The sequence below is a fragment of the Netta rufina genome, assembly GCF_964035555.1.
Source record: "Netta rufina genome assembly, chromosome: 3".
NCBI classification, from domain to species: Eukaryota; Metazoa; Chordata; class Aves; order Anseriformes; family Anatidae; genus Netta; species Netta rufina.
In genome coordinates, this window is record NC_140125.1 from 86,442,578 (window position 1) to 86,467,837 (window position 25,260).

Consider the following 25,260-nt stretch of genomic DNA (forward strand, 5'->3'; position numbering starts at 1 on the left):
AAAGAGGAAGGATACCTTTAATATATAGAACATTAGTGTGCTGTTTTCCTTCGCTGAGAGAATTTACAGTACTGCTACCTCAGGTTCCAGGACTTGACAGAATTATGACTCATTATATTTAAAAGATGCTTAAATCACCTTCTAGTAACTTCTGCTTTATTTCCTTTCAGATACTTGGCAGTCCTCGGAGGCTTTGTGATTTGGCAGGGCCCTGCTCTTCTGAGTCAGAATCCAGGAAGAGGTCTATTTCTAAAAGGAAGTCCCATCTGGATCTTCTCAAGCTGTATGCCTGGTTTCCTCTTTTAGCCTCTTCTCTCTTAAACGTGTGCACACATGATGGTTAAACAGTTGTACCTTCTGAAGCATATCCAAAAATTAGTCAGGGTTAAATAAGCTGTGAAAATATGAGACGAGTAAAAGCTTTCTCTGGTTTGAAGTGAGTCTGGGCCTGTTTGTAAAGCCATAGGTAACCACCCTGGGGAGTTTACCAGAATACCCTGTAATAAATTGTTTAACAGCTGGAAACTCTAGGTTTCGGGTAGTAACCTTTCAATGAAGTAATCATGCTTATTTGGAAGTACTAAGGTCAAAAAATTTGATCCAAATTTAAATGTCAAATTGGGCAAAAAGCATTCTCAGTCCTTATAAAGAATGTATCTTGTCAATAAGGTAGTTTTCAAGACTCATGTGACTTTATATTTAGTTTCAATTGGGTGTTTTTGTTTTTCCAGTGTAAGGGCTTGTCTGTAAGGGAAAATATGCTGTGCATACAAATGTACAGTAACTATTTCTTTGGTTGTCAGTCCCTTTACAGAATGGCCATGTCCACCTGGGAGATGTAATTATTTGTGTAATACTAGTTGTCTTTCTCAAAAGTAGTCTTACAGGATGATTTTTTTTTCCTTGTCTGTGGAGGGATGGTGTTGGATGACTGCAATGAGCTCACTAAATAGGCTGCATCTCTTAGAAAAGCTCTCTGTTTTAATTGTAGTATCATGGATGGGATGACAGAAGCATGCATCAAGGGTGGTATTGAAGCATGTTATGCTTCAGTGTCATGTGTATTTGCCCTGCTCGGAGCATTGGATGAGCTAAGCCAAGGCAGAGGTCTTAGTGAGGAGCAGGTCCATTTGCTCCTACGGCGCCAAGAAGAACTGAAGGATGGGACCGAGACAAGCAGGGACTCCATGGAGATCAATGATGCTGACTTTCGGTGGCAGAGGCGCATCCTGTCCTCAGAAAATCCTGCCTGGGAATCAGGAAATGAGAAGAGTCCTGATATTAGCATTAGTGTTACCACAGACACTGGTCAGACCACTTTGGAAGGGGATATGGGACAGACAACTCCAGAGGATAATCCAGAAAGTCAAAAAAACTCGCTGTCATCTCCAGCTGCACATGAAAGCAAAGAGATTCATTACAGAGAACCAGAGTCAGAAACCATTGACCAGCCAGATGTCGTTCAGAGAAGCCACACCATAGTCTATCCAGATATAACTAACTTCTTATCAGTGGACTGCAAGACCCGGTCCTATGGATCCAGATACAGTGAAAGTAACTTCAGTGTTGACGACCAAGATCTTTCTAGGACTGAGTTTGATTCATGCGATCAGTACTCCATGGCAGCAGAGAAGGACTCTGGCCGGTCAGATGTTTCGGACATAGGCTCTGACAATTGCTCCCTGGCCGATGAGGAGCAGACACCACGGGACTGTCCAGGTCAGAAGTCCTTACGTAGTGCTGCTCTCTCTCTGAAATTGCTGAAAAACCAGGAAGCAGACCAGCACAGTGCACGGCTGTTCATCCAGTCACTTGAAGCTCTTCTTCCTCGGCTTATAGCTCTCCCCAGCATAGAGGAGGTAGATGGAGCACTGCAGAGCTTCTCTTCAACTTTCTGCTCAGGTTTGCAAGCAAATATTTACTGCCTAACCAATATACACACTGTTACAGCACTGTACACAGATTCTCTTGTGGGAGTTCATCTTCAGAGAACATATTCAGAATCATGTGGTTTGTGCTCTACAAAGCACATTCGTCTACAATAGCACATTTCATTTAGGGCGAAGCAAATTGAATATGCAGATGATGATTCAAAGGGAGATCAATCCACTCTTAGAAGACTTTGGATTATGTCCTCAGGGGATAGAAAAATCAATTTTTCTGTAGTGAGATACCTCTTCACGGGTTTGTGAAGATCTTTTGACAAAACTTGCATGCGCTGTCATTAGGGAGAGGTTGGGGTTGCCCCTTAGCATGAAAACTGGGGAATGAGGAGGACCAACACCCATTTTGAAAGGGGTTCAAGTAGCTTAATATATTACTTCATTACTGTTAGTAAACCCAAGCCGTGCAAAGAAGATGATGATAAGAATCCTGCAACAGTAAGCTGTTGAAAGAATAAGAGAAGAGGAGCAGCTCCTGTTTTTCTCTTATTTTATGCTGCTATCTATGTCAGAAATCTGAAGCTCAAAGCCCAGTCCCAGTGAAAAATAGTTAAAGATCTTACCTTTCAAGATATGAAATAATTGCTCTTCTTTCAGGGTTAGATTCTTTGGGATCTTTACTTGGTCAATCAAACAAAAAAGGGCTATGCAAAGGCAAGTTTGTCATGTTGATAGTATATTTGAGATGTGTACAAATATACATATTTTCAGAAAGGTTTCTTTTTCCTGACAGTGGCCAAGGTGGAAATGTTCATTAAAATATATTTCTCTGTTTCTTAATTCACAACTGCCTTTTCCATCACTCCTCTCCTAATCATTGCTTCATTCATTTGTGCTCTCACACACATTACTGATACAGAGTCAGAAGGGATGCCTTCCATCATCATACAGCATAATTTAGATACGAAGCTGGGTGAATGTGTTGATAAAACCACACAAAGTTGATATTCCTGATATTCCGTTTAAATGCTGCCCAAATAAGCCCTTCCCTAAGTCAGGAAGATAGTAAATGACATTTGTAAGAAACACAGTAGCCTTTTTATATCACAGAAAGGAGGTATCTTAAAAGGGACATTAATATTAACTACATTCTTAATTGAGGTGTTCAGAAGCATCCTTCCTGTCACAAAGAATTTATTTTTCCTGTAAAATAGTGAGGTTTTAGCAAAAGATGAGGACTAGAACTCTTGCTCTAACTTTTGTTTGCCTGATAGCAAAAAACTTATTTTCTCTTAACCTTTTGTCTGTCAAATCCCTTTAGAAGATTTTAAAGTGTTGGAAGAGGTAGACCTAACAGATTGCCAGTTCTTAAGGCTAAATGCATCTTCAGTTATCATTCAGTATGACTAATACAGTGTCAAAGATATAAGGATATTACTTAATTTCTGCATTAAGTCCATAATTCCTGGTTTCTCTCTTAAAAAGATACCGTCATGGACTTAGACCATTGAGTTGAGGAAAGCCCTTTGCATTCCTAAGAAAGGCAGCCACGTGGCTAACCCTCTATTTAAAAACGTGCACCACATTTCTAGTCTGACTTGGTGAAGTAATGGACAAAATACCACTCAGCAAGGAATCACGGACAAATACAATAACAAGTTACTGCTGTTTTTACAGCTATGTGATGTATCTTAGTGTTTTCCCTCTGTAAGAGGGATACTTCTGAACTCTCACAAAGAGAGTCTGTGCAGTTCATGTTTCAGACAGAAACCTGGCATGAGACCCAGTCCGGCTGAAAACAGCCCGTTTAAGCAGAAGTTCATCAGTACTCTCACAGGGAGTATTTACTCCAGGGCTTCCTCATTAGCACCAGAAATTCAATACACAAATTAGGTGATGAATATAAAAAAAAAATGGTCCTACTACTTTTATGGACAATGTCTTTTCATGTATAATTCCTGAAGAATGCATTAGGAAGTATGAGCAGCAGTTAAAATCCAAGTTGAGAATAAGAGACAGGTGCAGTTCTGGGACCATACAGGACAGAAAGAAGTGTTTTTATGTTTCTGAGTCTTTACCCAGCTGCTTTGATTTGTTCATCAGTTTTTCTTATGTTGGAGGGGGAAATAGGTTAGTACGCAATTTAGCAGTCTTTCCTACAAGCTAGGTGCTTAAACAGTGTTGCAATGTTGTATTTTCATAGGTCTGAAGCACAGTGAAAGGAGGTAGGAATTTGAGGCATTGGCACAGGAACATAAGCATGGAAAAAAAGTGAAGCTAAAGAGAGTTAAAATAAAAGTAAGATTTGCAAGTCAGTTGGTTAAAAGCCATTTTCAGCTGGTTATGATCTTCCCTTAGAAAGTGCCTCCTTACTTGTTGCTAGATAAAACCAATGCTAAAAAAAAATTCCTTCGTGACACTGGAATGCGATGTCTATCTAAAAATACTGAAATATCTGAAAATTCTTAATATTGTGTTGACTTGCACAAAATATTATTTGCATTTTATGTGGACCCCCTTTGACCTTGCCAATGTAAATGAGCTGTCTCCTTTAAGATAGCGTGCTAACTTCACTGTTTGCTCTGGCTGGCAGATTTTTATAATTAAACTTGATGATCAGTATGATCTTAATTCAGACTCAACTACTGCCACGAATTGCAGTATCAAGGAATTACTTCTAACAATTGTGTGCCATTATGTTAATAGGCTTAGCAAAAATTTTAGCATCTTGTTTCAGTTCTGATTCCACAGCTTTTAGTGGCAAGGTTTTTATGTTAAGCATTAGCGCAAGTTTACCCATCAGCTGATCCTCTCCCTTTGTGAGCTGAGCTTCTGTCAAATGTAACTGGTTGTTCTCCAGTATTTCAGAGGGAGATAGGGGTCTGATTTTTTACAAACACTTCTGGGTGCTCAAAGACATACCTTATTGGTACTAGCCACTTTTATGTGCAACTGTACACAGGTGGGCTTTTTTAAGCAATTGTCCCATGTTTTCTTATATATACCTCTCTACTTTGAATTATTATTATTTTTTTTTTTTTACTGTAGCTGATTGTAGTCCCTGAGGTACTTATTTAAGAGACATCAAACATCAAAACAGCGTAGTTTAGCTACATCTATATCATGTTCCTCCACCCAGTAACATGTTAAAAAGCATCTTTAACTTGAGTGGTGGGGTCACCGCAGCTACTCACAGGCCTCCTTTGAAGCACCAGGTCATGATTTTGGGACTAGGCAAAGATTCTCCGTTAACATTCACCACAAGAAACCTACCGCAAATGCACGGAGGTCTGTGTGGATGTAGTGTGTGGCCAGCCCTCTCACCCCTCTTCCACAAAGGTTGCTCCCTTGAAAGAGTTGTTCATTTTTTGGACCCACCCTGGAACAGTTACTCTCTCTCTAAATCCAACCTCAAACAGTTATTCACCTTATCCACGCCCCCAAAGTGACGTCAGTGGAAAGTCCGAGAAGGCAGCAGCACAGAGCTTTCAAACCCTCACGAGGCAAGAAAAACATTTGCTTCTTTTCTGTGTGTGGATTATTTTTTATTTATTTTTTTCTTACTGTTAATGGTTTGTTGTATTTTGTCTAAGAACAGGCATGAGCTTTGTGGTGGGAGGAGTATGTTCACAGAAAACCACTTCAGCAGCTACCAAATGACACAGCTTTGCTTCATCATGTAACTAACCTTGGAAGCTGTTTTTTTGTTTTTGTTGTTTTTGTTTCATTTCAAATGTTCCTGTAGGAGAAAGCTCACTCCTTAATTTTCCCTAATTGATGTTATATGAATGGATTTCACAGTTGTTGTGAAAACCATGAAATATTGTGGTTCCTGGGGGGAGGGAGTCAAATATTTCTGGATTTTTCATGTCTCAAACGACAGATCCCAGGGATTTGATTAAGTATCTCTCATACTCCATGTATTTTTTTCTACCAGTAGGTCAGCTAACTCCAAGGAAAATGTATGTGCTGCCCATTCCACCTGGGAAGGAGGCACTGAACCACTGGGCCTGGTTGTAGGGGCGTAGTTTCATACAAATAGTGTTTTCAGGAGTACTGAGTGCTTTCAGACGATGGCTTTTGGGTCTGACAAAGCTGCAAGTGCTCAGCTGTCTAGAAAGCAGGTCTTGTATGAACTAAGCAGGGCTTGGAGTTGTAACAAGTCCTGGCCAGCTTGACCCTAAATATTTGTCCACGTACCTCTAGGCCATGGAAAGGATGATGATTACAGCCTGATCCTGCAAGGTACTGAGCACTCCAGTCCCCATCCAACAACTCATGTATCTGGTACCGATTTGCTGGGAAGTTAAAGGAGCTTTGTCCCTCATTAGCACCATTTGGTGCCATGTATGCTCAGTTTCCTATAAGTACACAGGCTTTGCCTCTTTCCCTTCCCAGCTCACCTTTCTGGTTAGGGTTGTAGATTTATCCTGCCCTTTGCTTTGTACCTGGCAGTCATCCTGATGACTACTCACATCTTTCAAACTAAGCTTGTTGCTGCTTTGCTGGACTGTGACTGGAGTGTTCAATTTCCCTTGCAGCACCGCATTCTAGATGGACTATTTAGTTTTCTACTCCCTACTCTAGTTCATTTAATAGAGTCACTTCTACTGATGATTCATTAACTATTCTAGCAATCTGTTGCTGCTGAAATGCTAGGGTTAGTTTCTGATGTTTTTTTTTCCAGGCAAATTCTCTGTTAAATGTGAGAGCTCACATGGTGTTTTTGTTAGGTATGATGCACTCACCAGGATTTGAGGGAAACCCAAATTTCAGCTTCCAGACTCTGATGAATGCAGACAGCCTCTACATGGTCTCACATTATACTCTGCTGCTGAACCTAAAATTGGCCAACTCGGATTACTACAGGAAGAAGCCTGCCCAAGCCCCTGTGTTGCTGGTGAGTTATGGAATACAGGAAAACTGTTTTGAAAAAAACGTTTTGTTTCCTTTCACATAAAGCAGCCCACACATAAATGTTCTTCATGCTGCTTGCTAAGTGGAGAAATAATAATTGCAAATGAAGCATTCTCCATGCTACTTATGAATCTTGCATGATAAATGTCATGCCTCTGAATTACACAGCTCTGAAATTCAGGGGGAATGAATGCTGCTTACTGATGATCATTACAGTAACAGTCATTTTGATGGATACTGCATCTGCAAAACAAATCTTCATTACCATCGTGTAATGGAGCAAGTATTGTTAGTGCACACTGTCAAGGGGCAAACCTTAATCTTGCAACTCCGTTTGAGCATAATGACAAATTTATTGCTTAATACTAGCTTTGTGTTTACATAGATGAAGACATGAGAAGTTTGAGTGAGATAATTAGGTTTTAGTCATATAACTGGTAATTTTTGTGACACCTGGGATTCCTCAGGTTTTGTTGTTTTGTTTTAAATTGTTTTAGAGGCTACAGGCATTCTAAAACTTGAATCTGTGCTTCTCAACTAAGCTGTTGAAGGTGAGTCATTCCAGTTTTCCTAGAAATAAAAAAATAATAATCCAAAACCAAGGAACAAACATATATGGAACAAGCCAAAACATTCTGTCAAAAAGTACCATTCCTGCTGAATTTCCCACGTAAGATAATATATTTTCTAGGAAATACAAAAAACAACTGTTTATGACCATCATCGTCAGTTCTGCTATGCTTTTCAGCAGCTGCAAGAGCAAATCAGTAACTCAGAACTTCCTTTAGGGGCAGCCGTTGTGATCCTCGGTTTATTCTTATTTTTCTATAACTGCATTTTTACTCCTGCATTATGTTATGCACAGGAATGGATCTAGTGCCTGAAGCTCATGCTATAGGACTTACTGTTGTCTTACATCTGGCTTTTATGGTTGTCTGCAGAAAGAGTTCATGAAGCAGGTCCAGTCCAGCGGAGTGTTGATGGTGTTTTCCCAGGCCTGGGTTGAAGAGCTGTACCACCAGGTACTAGAAAGGAACATGCTGGGGGAAGCTGGATACTGGGGAAGCCCTGAAGAGCACAGCCTTCCACTTATCACCATGCTGACTGGTCAGTACTATATTTTGATATCAGGGAATAACTTCCAAACGTGTGTCTAAAGCTACAATAGCACACTGCTTCACTACATTGCATACATAACAGTGTGTAATCATTCAATGTGTGGTGTTTCGCTGAAGTACAAGTAAAGAAAGAATCAGACTCAGCTGCAGCAGATACTAAGTGCATGTTCTGAATCAGGCAGAAAGCTTTTGGAGCCTGGGTTTAAAAACAAACAAAACCCCTGAAATTTAGTAGTAGTCTTGATTCTCTGTGGCCAGTGGCATCCAAAGCTGAACAGACTGGAATGTCCTGTTGTCTTGACTTGTACAATACCATCTGTGTGATGGCAGTGTCCCAAAGTCACAGTAATTATCAGTATCCAAATGAGCAGAACCCCCTCTTTATTGCCTGCAGAGGAATGTTTGCTAATTGAGATGAATAATCAAGATATAGCCAAAAAAATTGTTCTGTTATTTTCTCAGAAAGGTGGCTGCCTGATACTTCAAGAGGTACAGATAGACTTCAGGCATTTTTTTCAGGAAGAAATATGCTTCTTTACATACTTTTGGATCCAGTAACCTACTATTACTCCTAAAAACCTATCTGTAAAATAATACAAACTTTGCTTACCTTTAGAAAATAACATACTGTGGTGTTTTGTTTTGTGTTTTTTTTTTGTTTGTTTGTTTGTTTGTTTTTTAAATAACTAAAAGTATAATGGAGACAGGAAGGGTAGATTTGTTCACTGAACCAAAGTTATTTTAATTCTTTCAGCTTCAACTATGGTAGGCTTGGTACCTGTTAATGACAAGCAATAAGGCTGCTGTTTTCTTGATGTCGTAGCGAAGCCATTTCAGTATGCCTGTGGTGCAATACAAATAGAAGTAGTGGAGTCTGATCCTGGAAGCCTTCCAAAGATTGGGCTCCCCTTGGTTCAGATTTGTGCTATGCCAGAGGTATGCCAAATGGCAGTAGTAAGAAGCTGAAGACCCGCAGCACCTCTAACAAGTGCTGAAAAACAACCCTTAGCTTCATTTGAGGAGAGAAATTAAATGGGATCTGCTGAAAGGCAGCAAGATGTCTATGATACTGTACTGATATAAAATGCACTGTTTGAATGTATGTATGGTATGATTATGATGAGGTAATTAAAACATTGTATGCAGGGAGAACACTGGCTTCATTAACAACGAGCAACACCATCAAAGAACAATGCTCTGAGAGGTTTTTGCTTATCATTTTGAGCTCAGAGTTGCCTTTAAATATTGAGTTGAGTGATAAATAGTCAGTTGGAAAGCTGAAGAAAACACTTCAGAACAATAATAGGTGTGAATTGTGTGGAGAAGAGAGAGAAGGGAATTTCTAGAAAGCAAATCAATGTGATGTCCCTAATATTAAATTCTTTGTTACAAAGATAATCTTGTTGTGTTGGAGAAAGGGTTGTGTTTCTTTTGAGATTGAACCCACGTAAGTCTACTAAAAATCCCGTTTAGGGCATAGGATCCCAGTGTGTCTAGGAACACACAGTAACAGGATTTAGCAAGACTTGAAATGAAATACTCAGAAATACAGAGATTTAAGGGTGCAGGAGGCTCTAAACTGTAAGAAATACCATGAAATCTTTACTAAGAGTTCTGTTTACTGTGTAACTTCTGTTGAGTGGGTTATTTCCCTTCTCCAAGAAAAGGTTGGTTATCCTGGGCAAAGCATAAGGTGCCACAGCTTATGTTTATAGCAAGGCTTCACAAGGCTGCCAGAAAAAAAGGAACTAAAAGACACACCTGAGAAATCAGGAGCACTAGAACCTACTTGAACAAGGAACCAGTAAGAGATGCTTTCTCTATGTCATCTCTGTGTTGCGTGTTGCATAGTAATCTGTTTGTGTTTCTTTAATGTTCTGGCAGACATCGATGGCTTGGGAAGCAGTGCAATTGGTGGCCAGTTGATGGCATCTGCTTCAGCACAATCTCCTCTTTCCCAAAACCGGAAGACAGATGATTCTGTTGTTGCAGGTATTGAGCCTGTACTGTAAGTACAAGTGTATCTGCTGACAATGCGTTGTTTTATACCATAAACTTATAAAAATTGGGTTTTAAAGGGACAATTTAAGGGTTGAGGGAAGTATGTTAGTACATCCTACATGTGAATCAGATAGACAGTCCAGTATGCATAGAATAATTACCACTTCTTTTTTTTTTTTTTTTTAACCACCAATGCTATTAAGTCATTTTCCAGTAGTAGTAGTAATGCATTTCTCACTCCAGGAGTTGCTTTTGCCCGATACCTCTTAATCGGCTGTTGGAAGAACATGATTGACACCTTGTCCACACCGCTAACTGGTCGCATGGCAGGCAGCTCCAAAGGGCTGGCATTCATCTTGGGAGCAGAAGGAGCCAAGGAGCAGAACCAAAAGGAGAAGGACTCCATCTGTGTGAGCCTGGATGGACTGAGGAGGGCAGCCCGGCTGAGCTGTGCTCTAGGTACTGCTGTATGTGGGTTGTCATGGCAGGCTTATAAACTAGGATAACTTTGAATTAATTTGGGAGAGAGAAAAGCGGCATCCTGTTGTGGTCTAGGATGACCGAGGAACCTGGACTGTAGAACTCCCCTTGGAGCCCCTCTGACCTACAGCATAGACAAGTGCATCCATCTTTCCCTTGACACAAACTGTTGCTCAGATTGCATGGGGATGGGGAGGAAATGCTGGTTCAACATTGTGTTGCTGCTTTACAGGTGTTGCTGCTAACTGTGCGTCTGCTCTTGCCCAAATGGCTGCTGCCTCCTGTGTCCAAGAAGAGAAAGAGGAGAAAGAAATCCAAGAGCCCAGTGATGCTATAGCTCAAGGTAACAATGTGATTAAGTGATTCACCTTATCTCACGTTGTCTGCAGAGATGCAGCTGGAAGGTACTTTGCTATACACAGAAGCACGACGGAAGGAGATGTCACTATTGCGCATTACTCACTTGTAAGCATACAGGATGTAAGTCTAGAGGCTTCAATACATGTCCTGCTGTCCTGAGTTCTTAACATTATGTCATGCTGATTGTTATATAGAGAGAACTGAAATCAGTAAAACAACGGATAAGGCTAACTGCATTTTGAAACCTGCACTACAAATTATGATCCTGGTACAACCAGAGGACGTCAGAGAAACAGTAGTTTGGTAATGTGTTGTGTGGTAACAGAAGCTGAGCTTGCGTAAGTCAGTTGTTGTCTCTGATGCCTGGTGGGAAACGAGATAACATCTGATTTCTAATGACAAAAAAAAAATAATAACAGAACATAGTGTTGCACAAATGACCCTGCTTGGTGACTCAGTAGAGAAAGCAAAACTGAATAGGCCTGAGCACAATCTGTGTTGGGATCACTCTGCTTGATATAACTGGAGCAAGTTGGCCAGGCCACACTGAAGCAAAGAGGAGGCAGCAGTGGTGGCCAGAGGCCAACAGATCTGCTTTATGAAAGCCTAAAAAGCTTCAAAATTTGTTTCAAATCCAATGCAACATGAAAATTTCAGAGATTCTCATGAAAAAGAATGAGATCCAAATGCTTGGTAGTTCAGATCGGGATTAATTTTGCTTTGACAGAGTATCTATTACCAAAAGCTCTTTGATGACAATTTCATATGGAAATAGATGTAAAATCAGTAAACCCTTTTTTCTGTAGCAAAGAAGATTTTGGTAATAATAAATAAAAATCCAGCCAGCTCAAAAGAGAAACATGTAATGTTGCTGGCAATGCTGCATCTGTTCTGTGGGCAACAAGATGTGAATTTGGGGGTGGAGGAGTGTCAGTCTCAGACTGATTTTTCATGCTCATAAAATCAATCCAAATGGAATTTTAATTTTAAAACTGCCCTATGTTTATGAAGAAGAAATGGGGTGCTGTGGTTTGTTTTTTGTCTGAAATCCCCATTTTTTTGTAGCTTTCAGACTGTATGCATTTACCTCCACCATACATCCAAACAAATGTTTGTTGAAAAGCTGAATAAGGTAACGTTCTTTTTATTTTTCATGCTGCAGTGAAACAGAAAGTGGAGCAGAAACTGGAGCAGATGGGGAAAGTGCAGGGAGTCTGCCTACACACTGCTCATGTGTTGTGTATGGATGCAGTCCTTAACGTGGGCCTGGAGATGGGAAGCCATAATCAGGACTGCTGGCCTCATGTGTTCAGGTACTCAGCAGCTTTCCCAAAAGAAACCGAATTTATACCATGTTGCCTGAAAGTACCAGAATGAGATTAAAGACTTTACATACTCTGGTAGTCTTCTGTATAACAAGTATCAGAGTGAATTAACTGTTATTATCTGTAAGAGAAAAGACACTTCTTTTCACCACTGCTTAGAGATGAAATCAATGCTTAGAAACTTCAAATCAATGTTTAGAAATTTCAGCATTACCAGAAAACTGTTGCAGACCCAGGAACCTAAAAGGCCTTTCAGGCTCCTCAGCTAAGCTGTTTGCTGTTGAGAAGCATGGGAGGCCAAAGAAAGACAGAGAAGAGAAGACAAGTTACTATTGGACTATAAGTAACTATAAGTTACTTATTAGACTATAAGGAGACAAGTTACCTATGGTTGTATTGGGTCTGGCTGAGAGCTTCACTTACACTCTCCTTCTGGAGTACAGATCCAAGCATTTCTTCAGCAAGTCCTCTGATTTTAGGGATACAAGAGTTGATGTTCTGGGGTGTTTATCCGTCTTTTCCTTCTCCTGCTTGTTCGCAGGGTGTGTGAGTACATCAGCACGCTGGAGCACACCCACTTCAGCGATGGTGCTTCGCAGCCCTCCCTTACCATCACCCAGTCACAGCAGGCACCTGGAGGCCTGCAACCAGACTCGGAGCTGGGGGAGTCCCCCCAGGAACTGACGCCTGAGCAAGAGACCACCCTCAGCAGCAATCCTGTTATTCAGCCGGTTTCCATCCAGGAGCTCATCAAGGAGAGCAGTAAGGGCAGAGCTTTCGACTTCCGTGGGGGCAGCCTGCTGTGTGGGACCAGTGCTGCCAAGGCTGTTCTCACACTCTCCACACAGGCTGATAGGTAAAAGCATGACTAGAGTCCATGTTCACAGGACAGGATGAAATAGACCTTTCTGTGGTGCAGTGGGGCCTGATTTTTATGTCTGCTGCAGCTACTCGTTTCAGTTGAGTTTCACAAGAGAGCTACGTGCGTGTCACTACCAGCAGTTCCTAAAATACCTGCCTTTCTGCACCTCTGCTGTACCTGCCCTGCTTTGTGGAAGCACTGGGCTGAGTATGTCCGTGCATACGCAACAGTGAATATGCCATGTAAATCACATGCATCCTGGGAGTAGAAGATTTATTGCTGGCATGTACATTCATCTATTGTCTTTGCTCCTTAGAGCAGACAAAAATGTAGTTGTCAAGACCAATGTCAGTTAGGAATGTCAAGACAATGTGGACAGCTTGTCAGCCTGCCCCAAGGTGCTGCAGGAGGGAAAGCTGCCATGCATGGTCACAGACTGACTAGGTTAAATGTCCCTACAGCACAGTCTGCAGACTGATGTGTCACAGACTTTTTTCTTGCTATTTGTGCCATTTATTTGTCAGCCAAGGATACAGTTGAAAACTTCCTGGTTTTGCTTGATTCTAATATCCTTTTGTGTCAGCTATCTAGGTGTTTGATTCTGTGCATGGACGGTACCTTTTATTCACTAAGCTCACGATTCCAGCCTTGTTCCAAGGATTAAATAACAGCAGTACTATAATTTTAGGACACAGGTTTGTTCCTTCAATGCAGACATCATTAGGACTCAATGCCTAGTTTCCCAGGACAATAGAAATTTCTTCATGAAAAGCAGCAGCAGAAAATTGTACTTTTGGCTGTACCACGTGAATTTGTTTGTGATCTCTGTGGAAACCTACCTCCTATCTAAGCAAAATTTCACTGCTTTAAAGGGTACATATTTTAACTCTTAAATCGTAAATGCTCATTGCAGCTGAAAATAACAACTGTTTATATTCCTAAATAGCAATTCAGATACAGCCACTTTAAGTTTAAGACTTAAATTAATTTGTTTTCATGTAAGGGGCTTTTCAGATGGAACAAACTGCAGCAACTCTAAAGTCACTGAAGGAATGATGATGTTAACTGTGAGGACTGAGCATATTCTCAATTTTCTGAATCACTGTTCGCAAACTGCTTATGGCAGATAAAGTAATGGGGAGCTGGTGATTCTTTGAAAAAGTGACTTTTTGTTTTAGTGCTGCAGTTGGATATTGGAAAGGTTCTGGTTGGTCCTACGGCACTCTGCTTCCCACTCTCCAATTAATATTTCGGTATCAAAGTCTTTCTGTAGCACAATATAAATAAAGAAACCCCTTATAAACCAATGTTTTGCCAGAGGCAACACACTGAAGCTATTGACACATAAGGGTTTTCCTCTTATATGCACGTTTAAGTCTCTGTATCATGAATTTTTCAATCGGTTTCTGTTCTTTTTGTCACAGGCTCTTTGAAGATGCTGTTGACAAGTTAAACTTGATGGCACTGGCAGGCTTTCTTTACCAGCTCAAGAAGGCTTCTCAGGCCCAGCTTTTCCATTCAGTCACAGATACAGTTGATTACTCTCTAGCAATGCCAGGTAAATTGCCTAAAGATCCCTTTCAGTGTTCTGTGTTTCTTGTACAACTGTACTGCTTGCAGGATTTGCTTTGTATTCCTACAGTTTTGATTTTTCCAAGTTACATTTCAAGGTATAAATAAAACAGCGTTTAGTAAGATTTCTCTGTAGGAATCTTTAGAAGAGGTTGAGAATTTTTTTTGGACAGGGACTACATCCACACTTGACATTCATTTGGTTATTGGACTTTGGGGCATTAATTATTCACCAATATTTAATCACAGCTCCATTTTTGAACCAGATCTGGTAAGGAAACTCAGGGTGAATGTAGAGCTAAGACAGTGGATTTAGCTTAAATATTTGACACTTGGGATAACCTTAGATGTCTTCATAAAATAAATGATAGCAAACAAAGCACACAACTGAAGAATGTGAAAAATTGTCTTGCTTGCTCTTTCCCAGAAAAGTGGAGCATATACCTTACAGTACAAAGCGTGTAAAATGTTGTCAGTTCTGTGGCAGACATGGATTTTATCTTGTGTATGTCTCCACTTTAATTGTTTTCCCCTCTCCCTGAGGTACTATCTGTCATTATCTCAATATGAAACATAATTTTTCATTTTTTTGTTCTGTCTTGTCTCCAGGCCTCAACGCTGATCACTTTCTTTAATAAATAGTGACTGTGTATGTCACTTTAATAAATAGTGACTTATATGTAGCAGTAAATCAACAGTAGTTAGTAATAATGCTATTAAAATAAGACAGAGCGATTAATTGCACATACATCTTTTTATTAAAAGTGTTGTGCCCATATTTTAATGAGACAATGAAGTGTGTTTCCAAATGTTGTAAGAGGAAAGGAAAATGAATCCTTTTCAATAGAAAATAAAGTGTATTATTGGCTCACAAGCAGATGATCGTTTTCTCAAATTCTCTGCTTCACATCCTTTGCTTGGCGAGAAATACAAAAGACAAGCCAAAGCTAAATAATCTGCAGTCTGTGTTCTTTCCTGTAGATGTCACTAAAGGTTTTTGCAACTACTGTTTTGGTTCTCTGTATCAATTGTTTAACTCCTTGCTTAATTTGTCTGTACTTACCTGTACTGGACATCATAACAGAATTATAATGCATTAGCTTCCCACTTATTTATGTCTTAAAAGTGCTCCCCAAAAAATTCATCACTTAAATAAAAATGAAGTGATTTTAGTACATTGTTCTTAAAGCTTGGGTCAGTCCATATCTTGTTCTTTTACCAACACAGGGATAACTAGGATTTCTTTCTAGCTGAGTTGTATTAATTCCTAACGAGATTTAAATTCCTGTTGAGACATCCAGAGGAACAGCTGTTTGTTAGCTTCCATTTATTTGCTTTTACTTCCTTGTAGGTGAAGTAAAATCTACCCAGGACAGGAGAAGCGCACTTCACTTGTTCCGTCTTGGTGATGCCATGCTCAGAATCGTAAGGAGTAAATCCCGCCCATTGCTCCACCTCATGCGCTGCTGGAGCCTGGTGGCACCTCACCTGGTGGAGGTAGGAGTGGGGGAGAAAATGGGAATGGGTGTAAGAGATGGCAGAGCTGAAACAGATGGAGAAGGCTCGATAGCTCTTAAAATGTATATTAACCCTCAACATTATGTCCAATTTTGTCTCAGTCCTGTTGCAGTATTGTATATACTGTGTCATCTTGTCATACTGCCATGAGGATTGTACTTCTAAATAACTAACTGAAATGGCTAGGTCTAGGGACAGCACATTGGATTTTTGTGATGTGATACTTCTTGTTTGTCTGTGGTGAAAAACTGAAACCACCCTAAGAGGTTACAAGCAAGTTCTCCATCTATTTTCTGAGTCAAGGCTTGCATCGTTACAAGTCTGTCTATAAAAGGATGCATAAAAAAGCCCATATAAAGACAGCACAACTGAGAAGATTGTTAAATTTTTTCTTTCCTCTTATTCTTTGTGTACTCTGGTCAGTGGCATGCCAGTAGCAGCCACATAGTCCATTTCCTCAACCAAACTTTCTGTCTTATTTGGTGAAATGCTGGTGCATTGACTTCTCAGAGCTTTTTGATTTATATCATTGATATTAATAAATGTGCAGTACTTGTTTGCTGTTAGTGAGGCACCTGGTATCATGTGCCTAGGTGTGTTGAAAGTTTAAGATGAGCAAGCAATTCAGTAAATTGCCATAGCGCTTAATTTCATTGACTCAAGAAAATGTGTGGAGCATCTTACAACAGAGTTCAGACATTGGGGAGTCTCAGTGGAATACCTCTAAGTGAAGTAGAAATTACAGATAGTAATTTCGTTGTACGCTTTAACAGCCCTTTATCCTGAAAATTTAAGTCTCACTTGTCTTTGGATGCCAGCTTGAGACCATTTTAAATACTCTCCATGTTTTCAGCACTTTTAAGCCTTTCAATATCCCAAACCAGTTTATACTCCTCAAATCATTTCCATGTTTTTCAAAGGCAGAGGTGGTCAATCTTTGTGGCTGACTTCAGTGAAGATGAGGGCATTACTGGGCAGGAGCAACATCGGGGAAAGGAATTCAGTATAACCTGCATGGTGGGTCAAAATAGAGGAACTTTATGTCCAGATTCACTGGTACTTATTTTTTTCACAGCCCTTCCAAAGTGAGCAGGTTCTCTTCACTTTCAGTTTTCATAAGTAGCCAAATAAAAAGTGGCATTGATCATGCATATTTCAATTACGGTGTGTATATGCAGAAACTACTTTTATGAAGGGAAAAAATGGTCACATAGTAGAAACAAAAGACAGCACTTAACATGAGATCTGTTCTGTGGGTTTTATTGTTTATTTTTAGCCTCTGTGCTTCTTGAATTTTCATCAAACCTTCAGGCATCTGTAGGATCCCAGGCAGCTCAGATTCTCAGTCATCTGTTTCCATAGCAGTCCTTTTTCATTGCATTGGGGTCCCCAGTCACATTAATGGTGAAGCTATCTTCAGGGTTCAGCAACATGAAATGCTCGCCTCCCTTAAAATTGTCTTACTAAAAGCAATTTTTTTGTTTGAGCGAAGTCTTACACTCATGTTCTCCCTGCAGGCTGCCTGTCATAAGGAGAGACACGTGTCTCGGAAGGCTGTCTCCTTCATCCACGACATCCTCACTGAAGTGCTGACAGACTGGAGTGAACCTTCTCATTTTCACTTTAACGAGTCGCTTTTCCGCCCCTTTGAGCGTATCATGCAGCTAGAGCTGTGTGACGAGGATGTGCAGGACCAGGCAAGTCAGCCCTGATTAGTGTATCTGTATCTAACCCACCGTGCCCATAAGAAGAATGGTCTCCATAGCGCGCTTGGTCTGTGGGTTCCTTTCCCAAATTCCTTTTAAATGGTGTCCCCAAATTATCTTAAAGGAATCAGAAGGACTCTGCCGACCTGTGGTAGAGTACAGGTATCTTTCTGTACGGGAAAAGAGCACTGACATGTTACTCTAGTTCTACGTAACCTACTGTTTGTGGGGGGTTTTTTGTTTGTTTGTTTTGTTTAGTTTTGTTTTTCTGCAAAGCAGTTGCTGAGTGGTGTCTATGAGGCCCTGTTCTTCATTTTGGTCTTCCCTCAGAAACAGACCCAAAGGCGATATTCACACCTACCAAAGTATTTCTTTTCCTGAGATTCTTGCATAACAGGTATTAATTAGAACAGTGCCTTCAGAGAATGGTTACGCAGAGTCGCAGAAGCACTGTGTTTTCAGAACTCTACACCTGGTCACTTACCTGTTTTTTTGTTAGACCAGTTCTTCAGTAGAAGTACACCTGCTTTTAAAGTGATTAAATACATTTTTCTATTATATACCTAAGATAATAGCCTAGATTTTCAAATCTAGATAAAACAGAGTGAATTTGAGATGGGTTTAAAGCTATCCTTATTCCTTCTGCAGGTCCAGCTATGTATCAGTTCCGTTTTTTGGTTTTATTCTTTCAACCTTTCCTACTCTGTCTGCAGGTGGTCACCTCTATAGGTGAGTTGGTGGAAATGTGTTCTACCCAGATCCAGTCAGGATGGAGACCTCTGTTCAGTGCCCTGGAAACAGTTCACAGCGGCAATAAGTCAGAGGTTAAAGAATACCTTGTAGGAGAATACTCTATGGGTAAGGACTTATTGCACTGACTGTGCATTTTATTTGTATGTGCTTTTATTTCACTATTTTATTCCTTGGGGACATAGTAAATAACTCGGTATGTTTTAAATGCCCCACCTGAACAGATGTTCTGAAATAGTACAGCTCACAACATAGTGGTGGTGCTGTAATACTCTAGGACAGTAGTGAAGTATCTGGTTTATTAGTTGGGCTGGGAGGGAAAGCAGAGGTAATGTTGTTTCTATCTCTTAGATTCTGGCAGATGAGTAGAATGAGAAAAACATGCTTCGAGCCTGTTAGAACATTTTTGAGCAAAACGGTAGTGCAGGAGTACCAAGCATGGCTGGGCCCTCATCACTGCAGGGCTTGGGCAGGGAAGCATAGTGCATATAGCCACCATTTCTTATGTGGACAGTTTTTCTTACTATGACATGGTGCTTGTACACATCAAGGTCAGTTAGTGTGATAGTCCAGGCAGGTGCTTGTCCAAGCACTTAACCACAGGGATTCACATTACTAGTATAGAAGTATACAGCGAACTCTAGTAGTAGTGACTGATATGATTTGTCTCCTAAATTTTGTCTTTCAGATCGGTTATGATCAATGGCAAAATGCAAGTGTACATAGCTTCTGAAGATTGATAAACTACTTAGGAAAAACAAGGGTATTTTGTATCAGAATAGTCAGAATAGTTTTCCCTGAGGGTGCTGTCATCTTGACAGTTATATTGAGGACTGAACCACAAACCTCCACTAAACAGAACTGTTAGCTACTCACCTGAGTTCAAGAGCTTAAACCTTTCCTTGCTATTTGTGCAGTGGTAAGCTGCAGTGATAAGACAAGGCAGTCTGTATTACTTTCTGTATAGGGTTACACAAATTGCCTCAGGAGCAAGAGAAGAAAGCATATTAGGTTTTACTTCTAGAGCATTTCTGTCTCTGCCCAGAATAGAAGATACTCTACAGATTCAATTAAATTGTTGAGAAACTGTGGGAACATCACCTTTACGGGGGATGGGGGTAAGGTCTCATCTTGTTATTTCCACAGGGAAACGCCAGGCCCCGGTGTTTGATGTCTTTGAAGCATTTCTAAACACAGACAGCATCCAGGTCTTTGCTAATGCCGCCACCAGTTATATTATGTGCCTTATGAAGTTTGTGAAAGGACTGGGTAAATATTCTTACTTTCCTTTTATTCTGTTAAGCCATAGTACGTCAGATTCTGCAGAAGATGAGAATCCTATTACATAATGCAGAGTGTGGTAGGGAGGAGAGAGGCAGTGAAGAAATTGAGTCCAGAATGCTGCCTTGATCATTAGAGTTTGACACTTTTCAGTGAACTGTGGCATTGACTTTTTTTTTCCTTCTGTGAAATGCAAAACTTCTAATGAGCAGTAAACTGGAACTTTGTTTCTCTTCTTCTGTCCCTCCCAATGCTGCCTTTGCCATCCTCAGGGGAAGTAGATTGTAAGGAGATGGGTGACTGTGTGCCAGGATCAGCATCTACAGACTTGTGCCTTCCCGCGCTTGATTACCTCAGGAGATGTTCTCAGGTATGCTGAATAATGTTATACAGGAAACAGTCCTTACCTCCAGGCTTTGCATCAGCATCAAAAATCATATAATTTGCATGAACACCACAGAATTTGTTATAAATCCAGCAGTAATAGGGTCCACTGCCAGATAGAGTGGCAATCTGAACAAGCGTTGTGCGTTCTAGGCCAGCTAAACAGTGGGAAAACAGAGGTGGTAACAGCACTCAGAAACAAGGAGCACCTGGGAAAATGTGAACATTCAAAACCCAGTAGTAACACATCCAAAGCTACATTAATTCTTGTTTAAACAGTTACTGTAAACAGAATTTGAAATAAAGGAGAAAAAGTCAATGAAAATTCTCAGATCTTAAGAAGAGTGACAAGTTATACCCTCCTAGAACACAGCAGCAGCTTATCTGTACCATGAAAATACATCTGAAGCTCTGGGCAAATCTCTAACAATTAGAAAATTGGCATCTTCCCTGTATTCTCCATGCAGGTAGCACAGATTACTGTCCAGGGTTATTAGGATGTTTTTGTGTGATTTTTATGATGTTGTTTGTATTTCTGTAGTACTTGCAGGTCTTTGTGTTGGACACAGGGAATCTTTTTTCTAGGTATAATAAACACTTAGCAAAGGACATTGCAATAGCTGAAATGACTTACTATCTAAATTCAGTGATAACAGGCGTATTCAGTACACTGACTGGCAGAAAAAGAAAGAATAAGGCAGCTCAGCCTAATAAACACTCACCTCAAAAAAAATACTGAATATAGTGTGTATATCTAATGTATGTTCTACCTATACGTTATGTGCATCACATCACATCCTTACAAACCCCAGTCCACTGCGAGGCAGAAACATTTTCTCCATTTTAAAATAAAGCATTTATGGCATTTTTGTCTTGCTATACATTTTAACTATCCAGTAGAAGAAAAAATGGATTGATTAAAAAGAAAGCCTGTTTGTATATTGCAGAAAAATGGTTTACTTTAGAAAGTCCCATGAAATAAAACTCTGGTAAGCATCCCAGCTTACCAAACTTGTAAGTATTAACTTCCTCTATTACCGTAATTCTGCAAATTTTATATTTGCTGTGTAATGGAAGCTCTGCAGTAGACCAGTACAGGTGCTTTTATCAGTATTTATGTAGCCCTTCAGAGCTCCAAAGTACTCTGTGTACAGTTAATGGAGCTTCCCAGGACATAGGTGCAATCGGTAAGTAGTAGCGTTTGTCTTCCACAAATGAGGGAGGAGCACACTCCCTTCCCCAAAAAATGTTCTTTAAATTAATTTTCTCCTTCTCTTCCCCCCCGCACCCCAACCCCTTTCTTGTCAATAGTCAGAAGGTCACTGAGTTCACGCTGTGTTTTAAATTTACACTGTTACTGGATGATCAGAGCAGATGTTGGTACTATGCTGCTTTCATAAATTTAATTTTATTTCATTTCATTTTCATTTCATTTCATCTTATTTTATTATCTGTGCAGTATGTGACAGCCTTTGCACACCTTCCTGTATATATTTTTCTCTCTAATGTATTTTTTCTCTCTTTTTTTTTTTTTTTCTCCAGTTGTTAGCCAAAATCTATAAAATGCCCCTGAAACCTATCTTCCTCAGTGGCCGGCTTGTTAATTTGCCCCGACGAGTGCAGGAACAATCAGCCAGCAGTGAGGATGGTATTGAGTGCATCCTTTCTGACTTTGATGACGACACTGGTAAGTGCACTGAAAGCAGTAAATGAGGAATGAATCGATTGCTTCCTCCACACGTCACCATGAATTTTGCCGGCTGCCAAAAGCAAAAAGGGAAGGGAAAAGCTTTTCATAGTTTATTGTCTCTGTTGTCTACACACACACACAAACCCACACACACAGAGCTTGGAACTTGTCAACACCCTTATGTTAAAAGACACAGCTCATATATGAGAAAAATACAGCCTGTCTCTTGGGACAAGGTAATAACACTATAATTAATTTAATAATATTTTAATTGTCCTGACATTCATAAGACAAACTATATATATTCCCAAGAGCTAACATAAGAATACCTTCTGGACCACAATTTCATTAAAGGAGTGAAACCTTTTAAGGTTGGTATTGGCAGTCCTGCCTTTAAAAAAAAAAAATTATCAGTGTTGAGTTAAAGTTTGGAAAGATAAAAAATACTTGCTTAAATATGTTCCCAAACTTATGTCCTGTGGTCTATTGAACCAAATGATGTATTTCTAAAATCTGTAAAGAGCACTATGACCTCCAGGAAAAAACAAGCAGCATTTCACCTCCTGATTATCAGTGTTGCTCATGTGAGTTGTGGATTAACCAGGTGAACCTCAGAACAAGATGTGTGTGGAGCCAAGCAGTAGAGGAATGCAGACTTTGTGCTTCTGGACCTGTGATGGCCCTTTGAAGCAGTACAGTCACTTTTGAACCTCTGAATTACAGAGCTGTTCAGATCCAAATAACTCTGAAAAATCAGCTCCAACCATTTAGAAAACTTGCCTGACTCCAATGCTGAATGCCTTCAGCAGCCGTTCTTGGTACCTCCTTTTATTTAGGCTTTTTCATCACATGGATTATGCTGTTCTACTGCTGCCCTTGATAAAGGAAAGAAAACCTTTTTTTTTGCTCTCTGAAAAAGCAAACCACAAGTCCTCATTTAAAAAAAAAAAAAAAGAAAGAAAGAAAAAAACACTTGGACTTTCTTTTTTTCTATGTTTTTTGAGTTTTATTTGTCTCTGGAAATTTTAGGATGTTTACCTGGGATGTGGGAGACCCAAAGCACTGAATTCTCTGCTTTGAGTCAGGCTTGGAACTTAATCTAGGGTTTCCCCACCTCAGGTGAGAACTACTCACCTACTGTTATGACGTGGCTCTGCCTGTCACTGTGTTGCTTGCTGTGATTAGAAATGCCACCCTGCAGCAGGGAAGCCTTCTGATCTGGTTCTTATCAAAACTAACCACTGAAACTTTCACCCAATTTTTATTTAGCTGGTAATGGTATTAAAAGAACACTAGGAAAATTGACTTTAGAAAGACAAAAGACCGTGCTTCACCTGGTACTCAAGTCCCAAAAGTCAGTACCAAGAAGGAACAAAACATTTTAGCCTACTTTGCTGCACAGTAGTGCAGTGTATTTTCATGCTGTCTTTGATTCCATGACAAACTCCTCGAGTTTATTTCTAAACAAGGATATTTCTCAGTTCTTCCAGATCTGAAGACAGCCAGACTTAGCGCTGAGTGAGTTGTGCTGTTTCCTTGTTTAGAAAGATCATTAAATAAATCTGTATGGTTCTGGACAATGTCACCACACATACTGAATGTACCCCGAGAAAGTGGTGTGAATAAATGACCGATCAATGCAGTAACTGAGGAAGGATCCCACTCTGTTTTCCTTGGTTCTCAGGAAGACTTTTGCAGTCAGCACATTCGGTGCATCTTAACGATCCTTCACAGACTTTTTTATTGCTTGTGTAACATAATTAACCAGCAAGCATCACGCAGACACAAACTAACTGCATCAGCATGGCTACAGGTGGCAGAGAAGATGGGCCTGTTAGCAAAGCAAAGTAAAATCAATTTTAACCTAATAAATCCATAGCTTTTAAGGAGACTTACCGCAAGAGTAACACAATACATTACAGGAGCGGTGAGTAACTGTGCAAGATCCTTCTAAACATTGATATAATGTAGGAAATGAGCAAGTACTTAAGTGATTGGTGAAAAATTAAAGGGCAGCAGTTCCTAATCATTCTCAAATTCGTATTGAAAAATAGTTGCATCCTATAATGTTTTAAGGGTTTGCTAATGTACATTCAAAGTCTCAATACTGCTTGCATCCTGATTGCTTTTCGAGCAGTTTTCTGCTGTATTCATATTTAATACTCGGTGACCTAAAGATGACATGTGAGGCAGCCCGATGATACTTCATGAGGCATTATTACTCTTCAGTTCTGGGTACGAAATCAAGTCAGTTAAATTACAGATGGTCACATTAGGACCCTTATCTAAAAGCATAGCCAAAACAGGTACAAACCATTCCAGGCAGCATTTACTCTTTATGAGATCCTTTAGTGAGTTCTGTGCTTCATGTATAATTATGCATGTACTGCTTGCAGGATTTGCTTCATATTCTTACAGTTTTGATTTTTCCCAAGTGAAATTTCAAGATGTAAATAAAACACAGTATTTACTCTAATAAGATCTTTCTGTAGGGGTGATTCAAAGTCTTTGGAAAAGGCTGAGAATTTTTTTTTTGGACAGCAAAAAAAAAAACAAACTGCTGTGAAACACTTCAGAGGACATTCATTTGGTTATTGGACTTCACATTTTGTATGTTCTGTAAGGAAAAAGCTAAAAGATACAAATTTCACCGACTGACTTGGCTGATGCCAATACTAGACTTTAAAATACATTATGGAGGGAGTAAAAAAAAACATCTGGACCAGTGGGAGCAGCAGATTAATAAAAAACACCACAACAAGGTGTGTGTGGAGCAGGATGGAAGGGACAACACAGTAAACTTAATAAAAAAGGAAAGAAAAGCGGACCATCATTTCAAAAAGTGATACTGCCCACCACCATTATACAGCAGCAGTGATTGAGTAAGAACCCATGATCTTTAAGTTAATTAATTTCTTAGTCTCCATCACTTTCTGAGGGCAAGTTCCACCTGTGGTCAATGCACTCTCTCACTCATACTGATTTTTAATTTTTGCTTCCTTGCTTGTAGGTCTTATCAATGTCTGGATTATTCTACTGGAAGAATTAACAACTGCCATATCCAACTGTCCCCGCCAGCACCAACCTCCGACTCTGGATCTGCTCTTTGAATTGCTGAGGGACATTGCCAAGACTCCTGGTAATTAAAGGTCTTGATAAACTGTGAGCTACTAGAGCCCTGACCTGACACTCTTAGAATCCTAAACAACCTCTGTAAACCGCATTCCTCATGCTAGAGCTGTACAGAGATGTTCTCAAATACAAAGGGCTTTTCTCAAAACATGATTTGTGGTTCCAGTTAGCCTATTGGTTTATGGTGACAACAGGCACCTTGTAGGAGTTGCAGTTCCACATGCACAATTAAAGAGGTGCAGTACTCTATCAATGTTCTAGCCATGGAAGAAGTTTTCTTG

At 40.0% G+C, this 25,260-nt stretch overlaps 1 protein-coding gene across 1 annotated transcript in view; it reads left to right on the plus strand.

Moving 5' to 3' along the window:
• Positions 1-25,260, plus strand: part of ARFGEF3 (ARFGEF family member 3) — a gene marked incomplete at both ends in the record, with an annotated part of 82,549 nt that overhangs the window by 47,172 nt on the left and 10,117 nt on the right. The window contains 17 exons of the mRNA XM_084283733.1: positions 171-283; positions 992-1,902; positions 6,617-6,783; positions 7,742-7,907; positions 9,803-9,910; positions 10,163-10,378; positions 10,632-10,742; positions 11,922-12,072; positions 12,626-12,940; positions 14,371-14,504; positions 15,870-16,015; positions 17,554-17,733; positions 18,456-18,600; positions 19,639-19,761; positions 20,046-20,143; positions 21,700-21,844; positions 24,858-24,986. Coding sequence (XP_084139859.1) covers positions 171-283; positions 992-1,902; positions 6,617-6,783; positions 7,742-7,907; positions 9,803-9,910; positions 10,163-10,378; positions 10,632-10,742; positions 11,922-12,072; positions 12,626-12,940; positions 14,371-14,504; positions 15,870-16,015; positions 17,554-17,733; positions 18,456-18,600; positions 19,639-19,761; positions 20,046-20,143; positions 21,700-21,844; positions 24,858-24,986 — 3,358 coding nt within the window. The remainder of the gene's footprint in view (positions 1-170; positions 284-991; positions 1,903-6,616; positions 6,784-7,741; positions 7,908-9,802; positions 9,911-10,162; positions 10,379-10,631; positions 10,743-11,921; positions 12,073-12,625; positions 12,941-14,370; positions 14,505-15,869; positions 16,016-17,553; positions 17,734-18,455; positions 18,601-19,638; positions 19,762-20,045; positions 20,144-21,699; positions 21,845-24,857; positions 24,987-25,260) is intronic.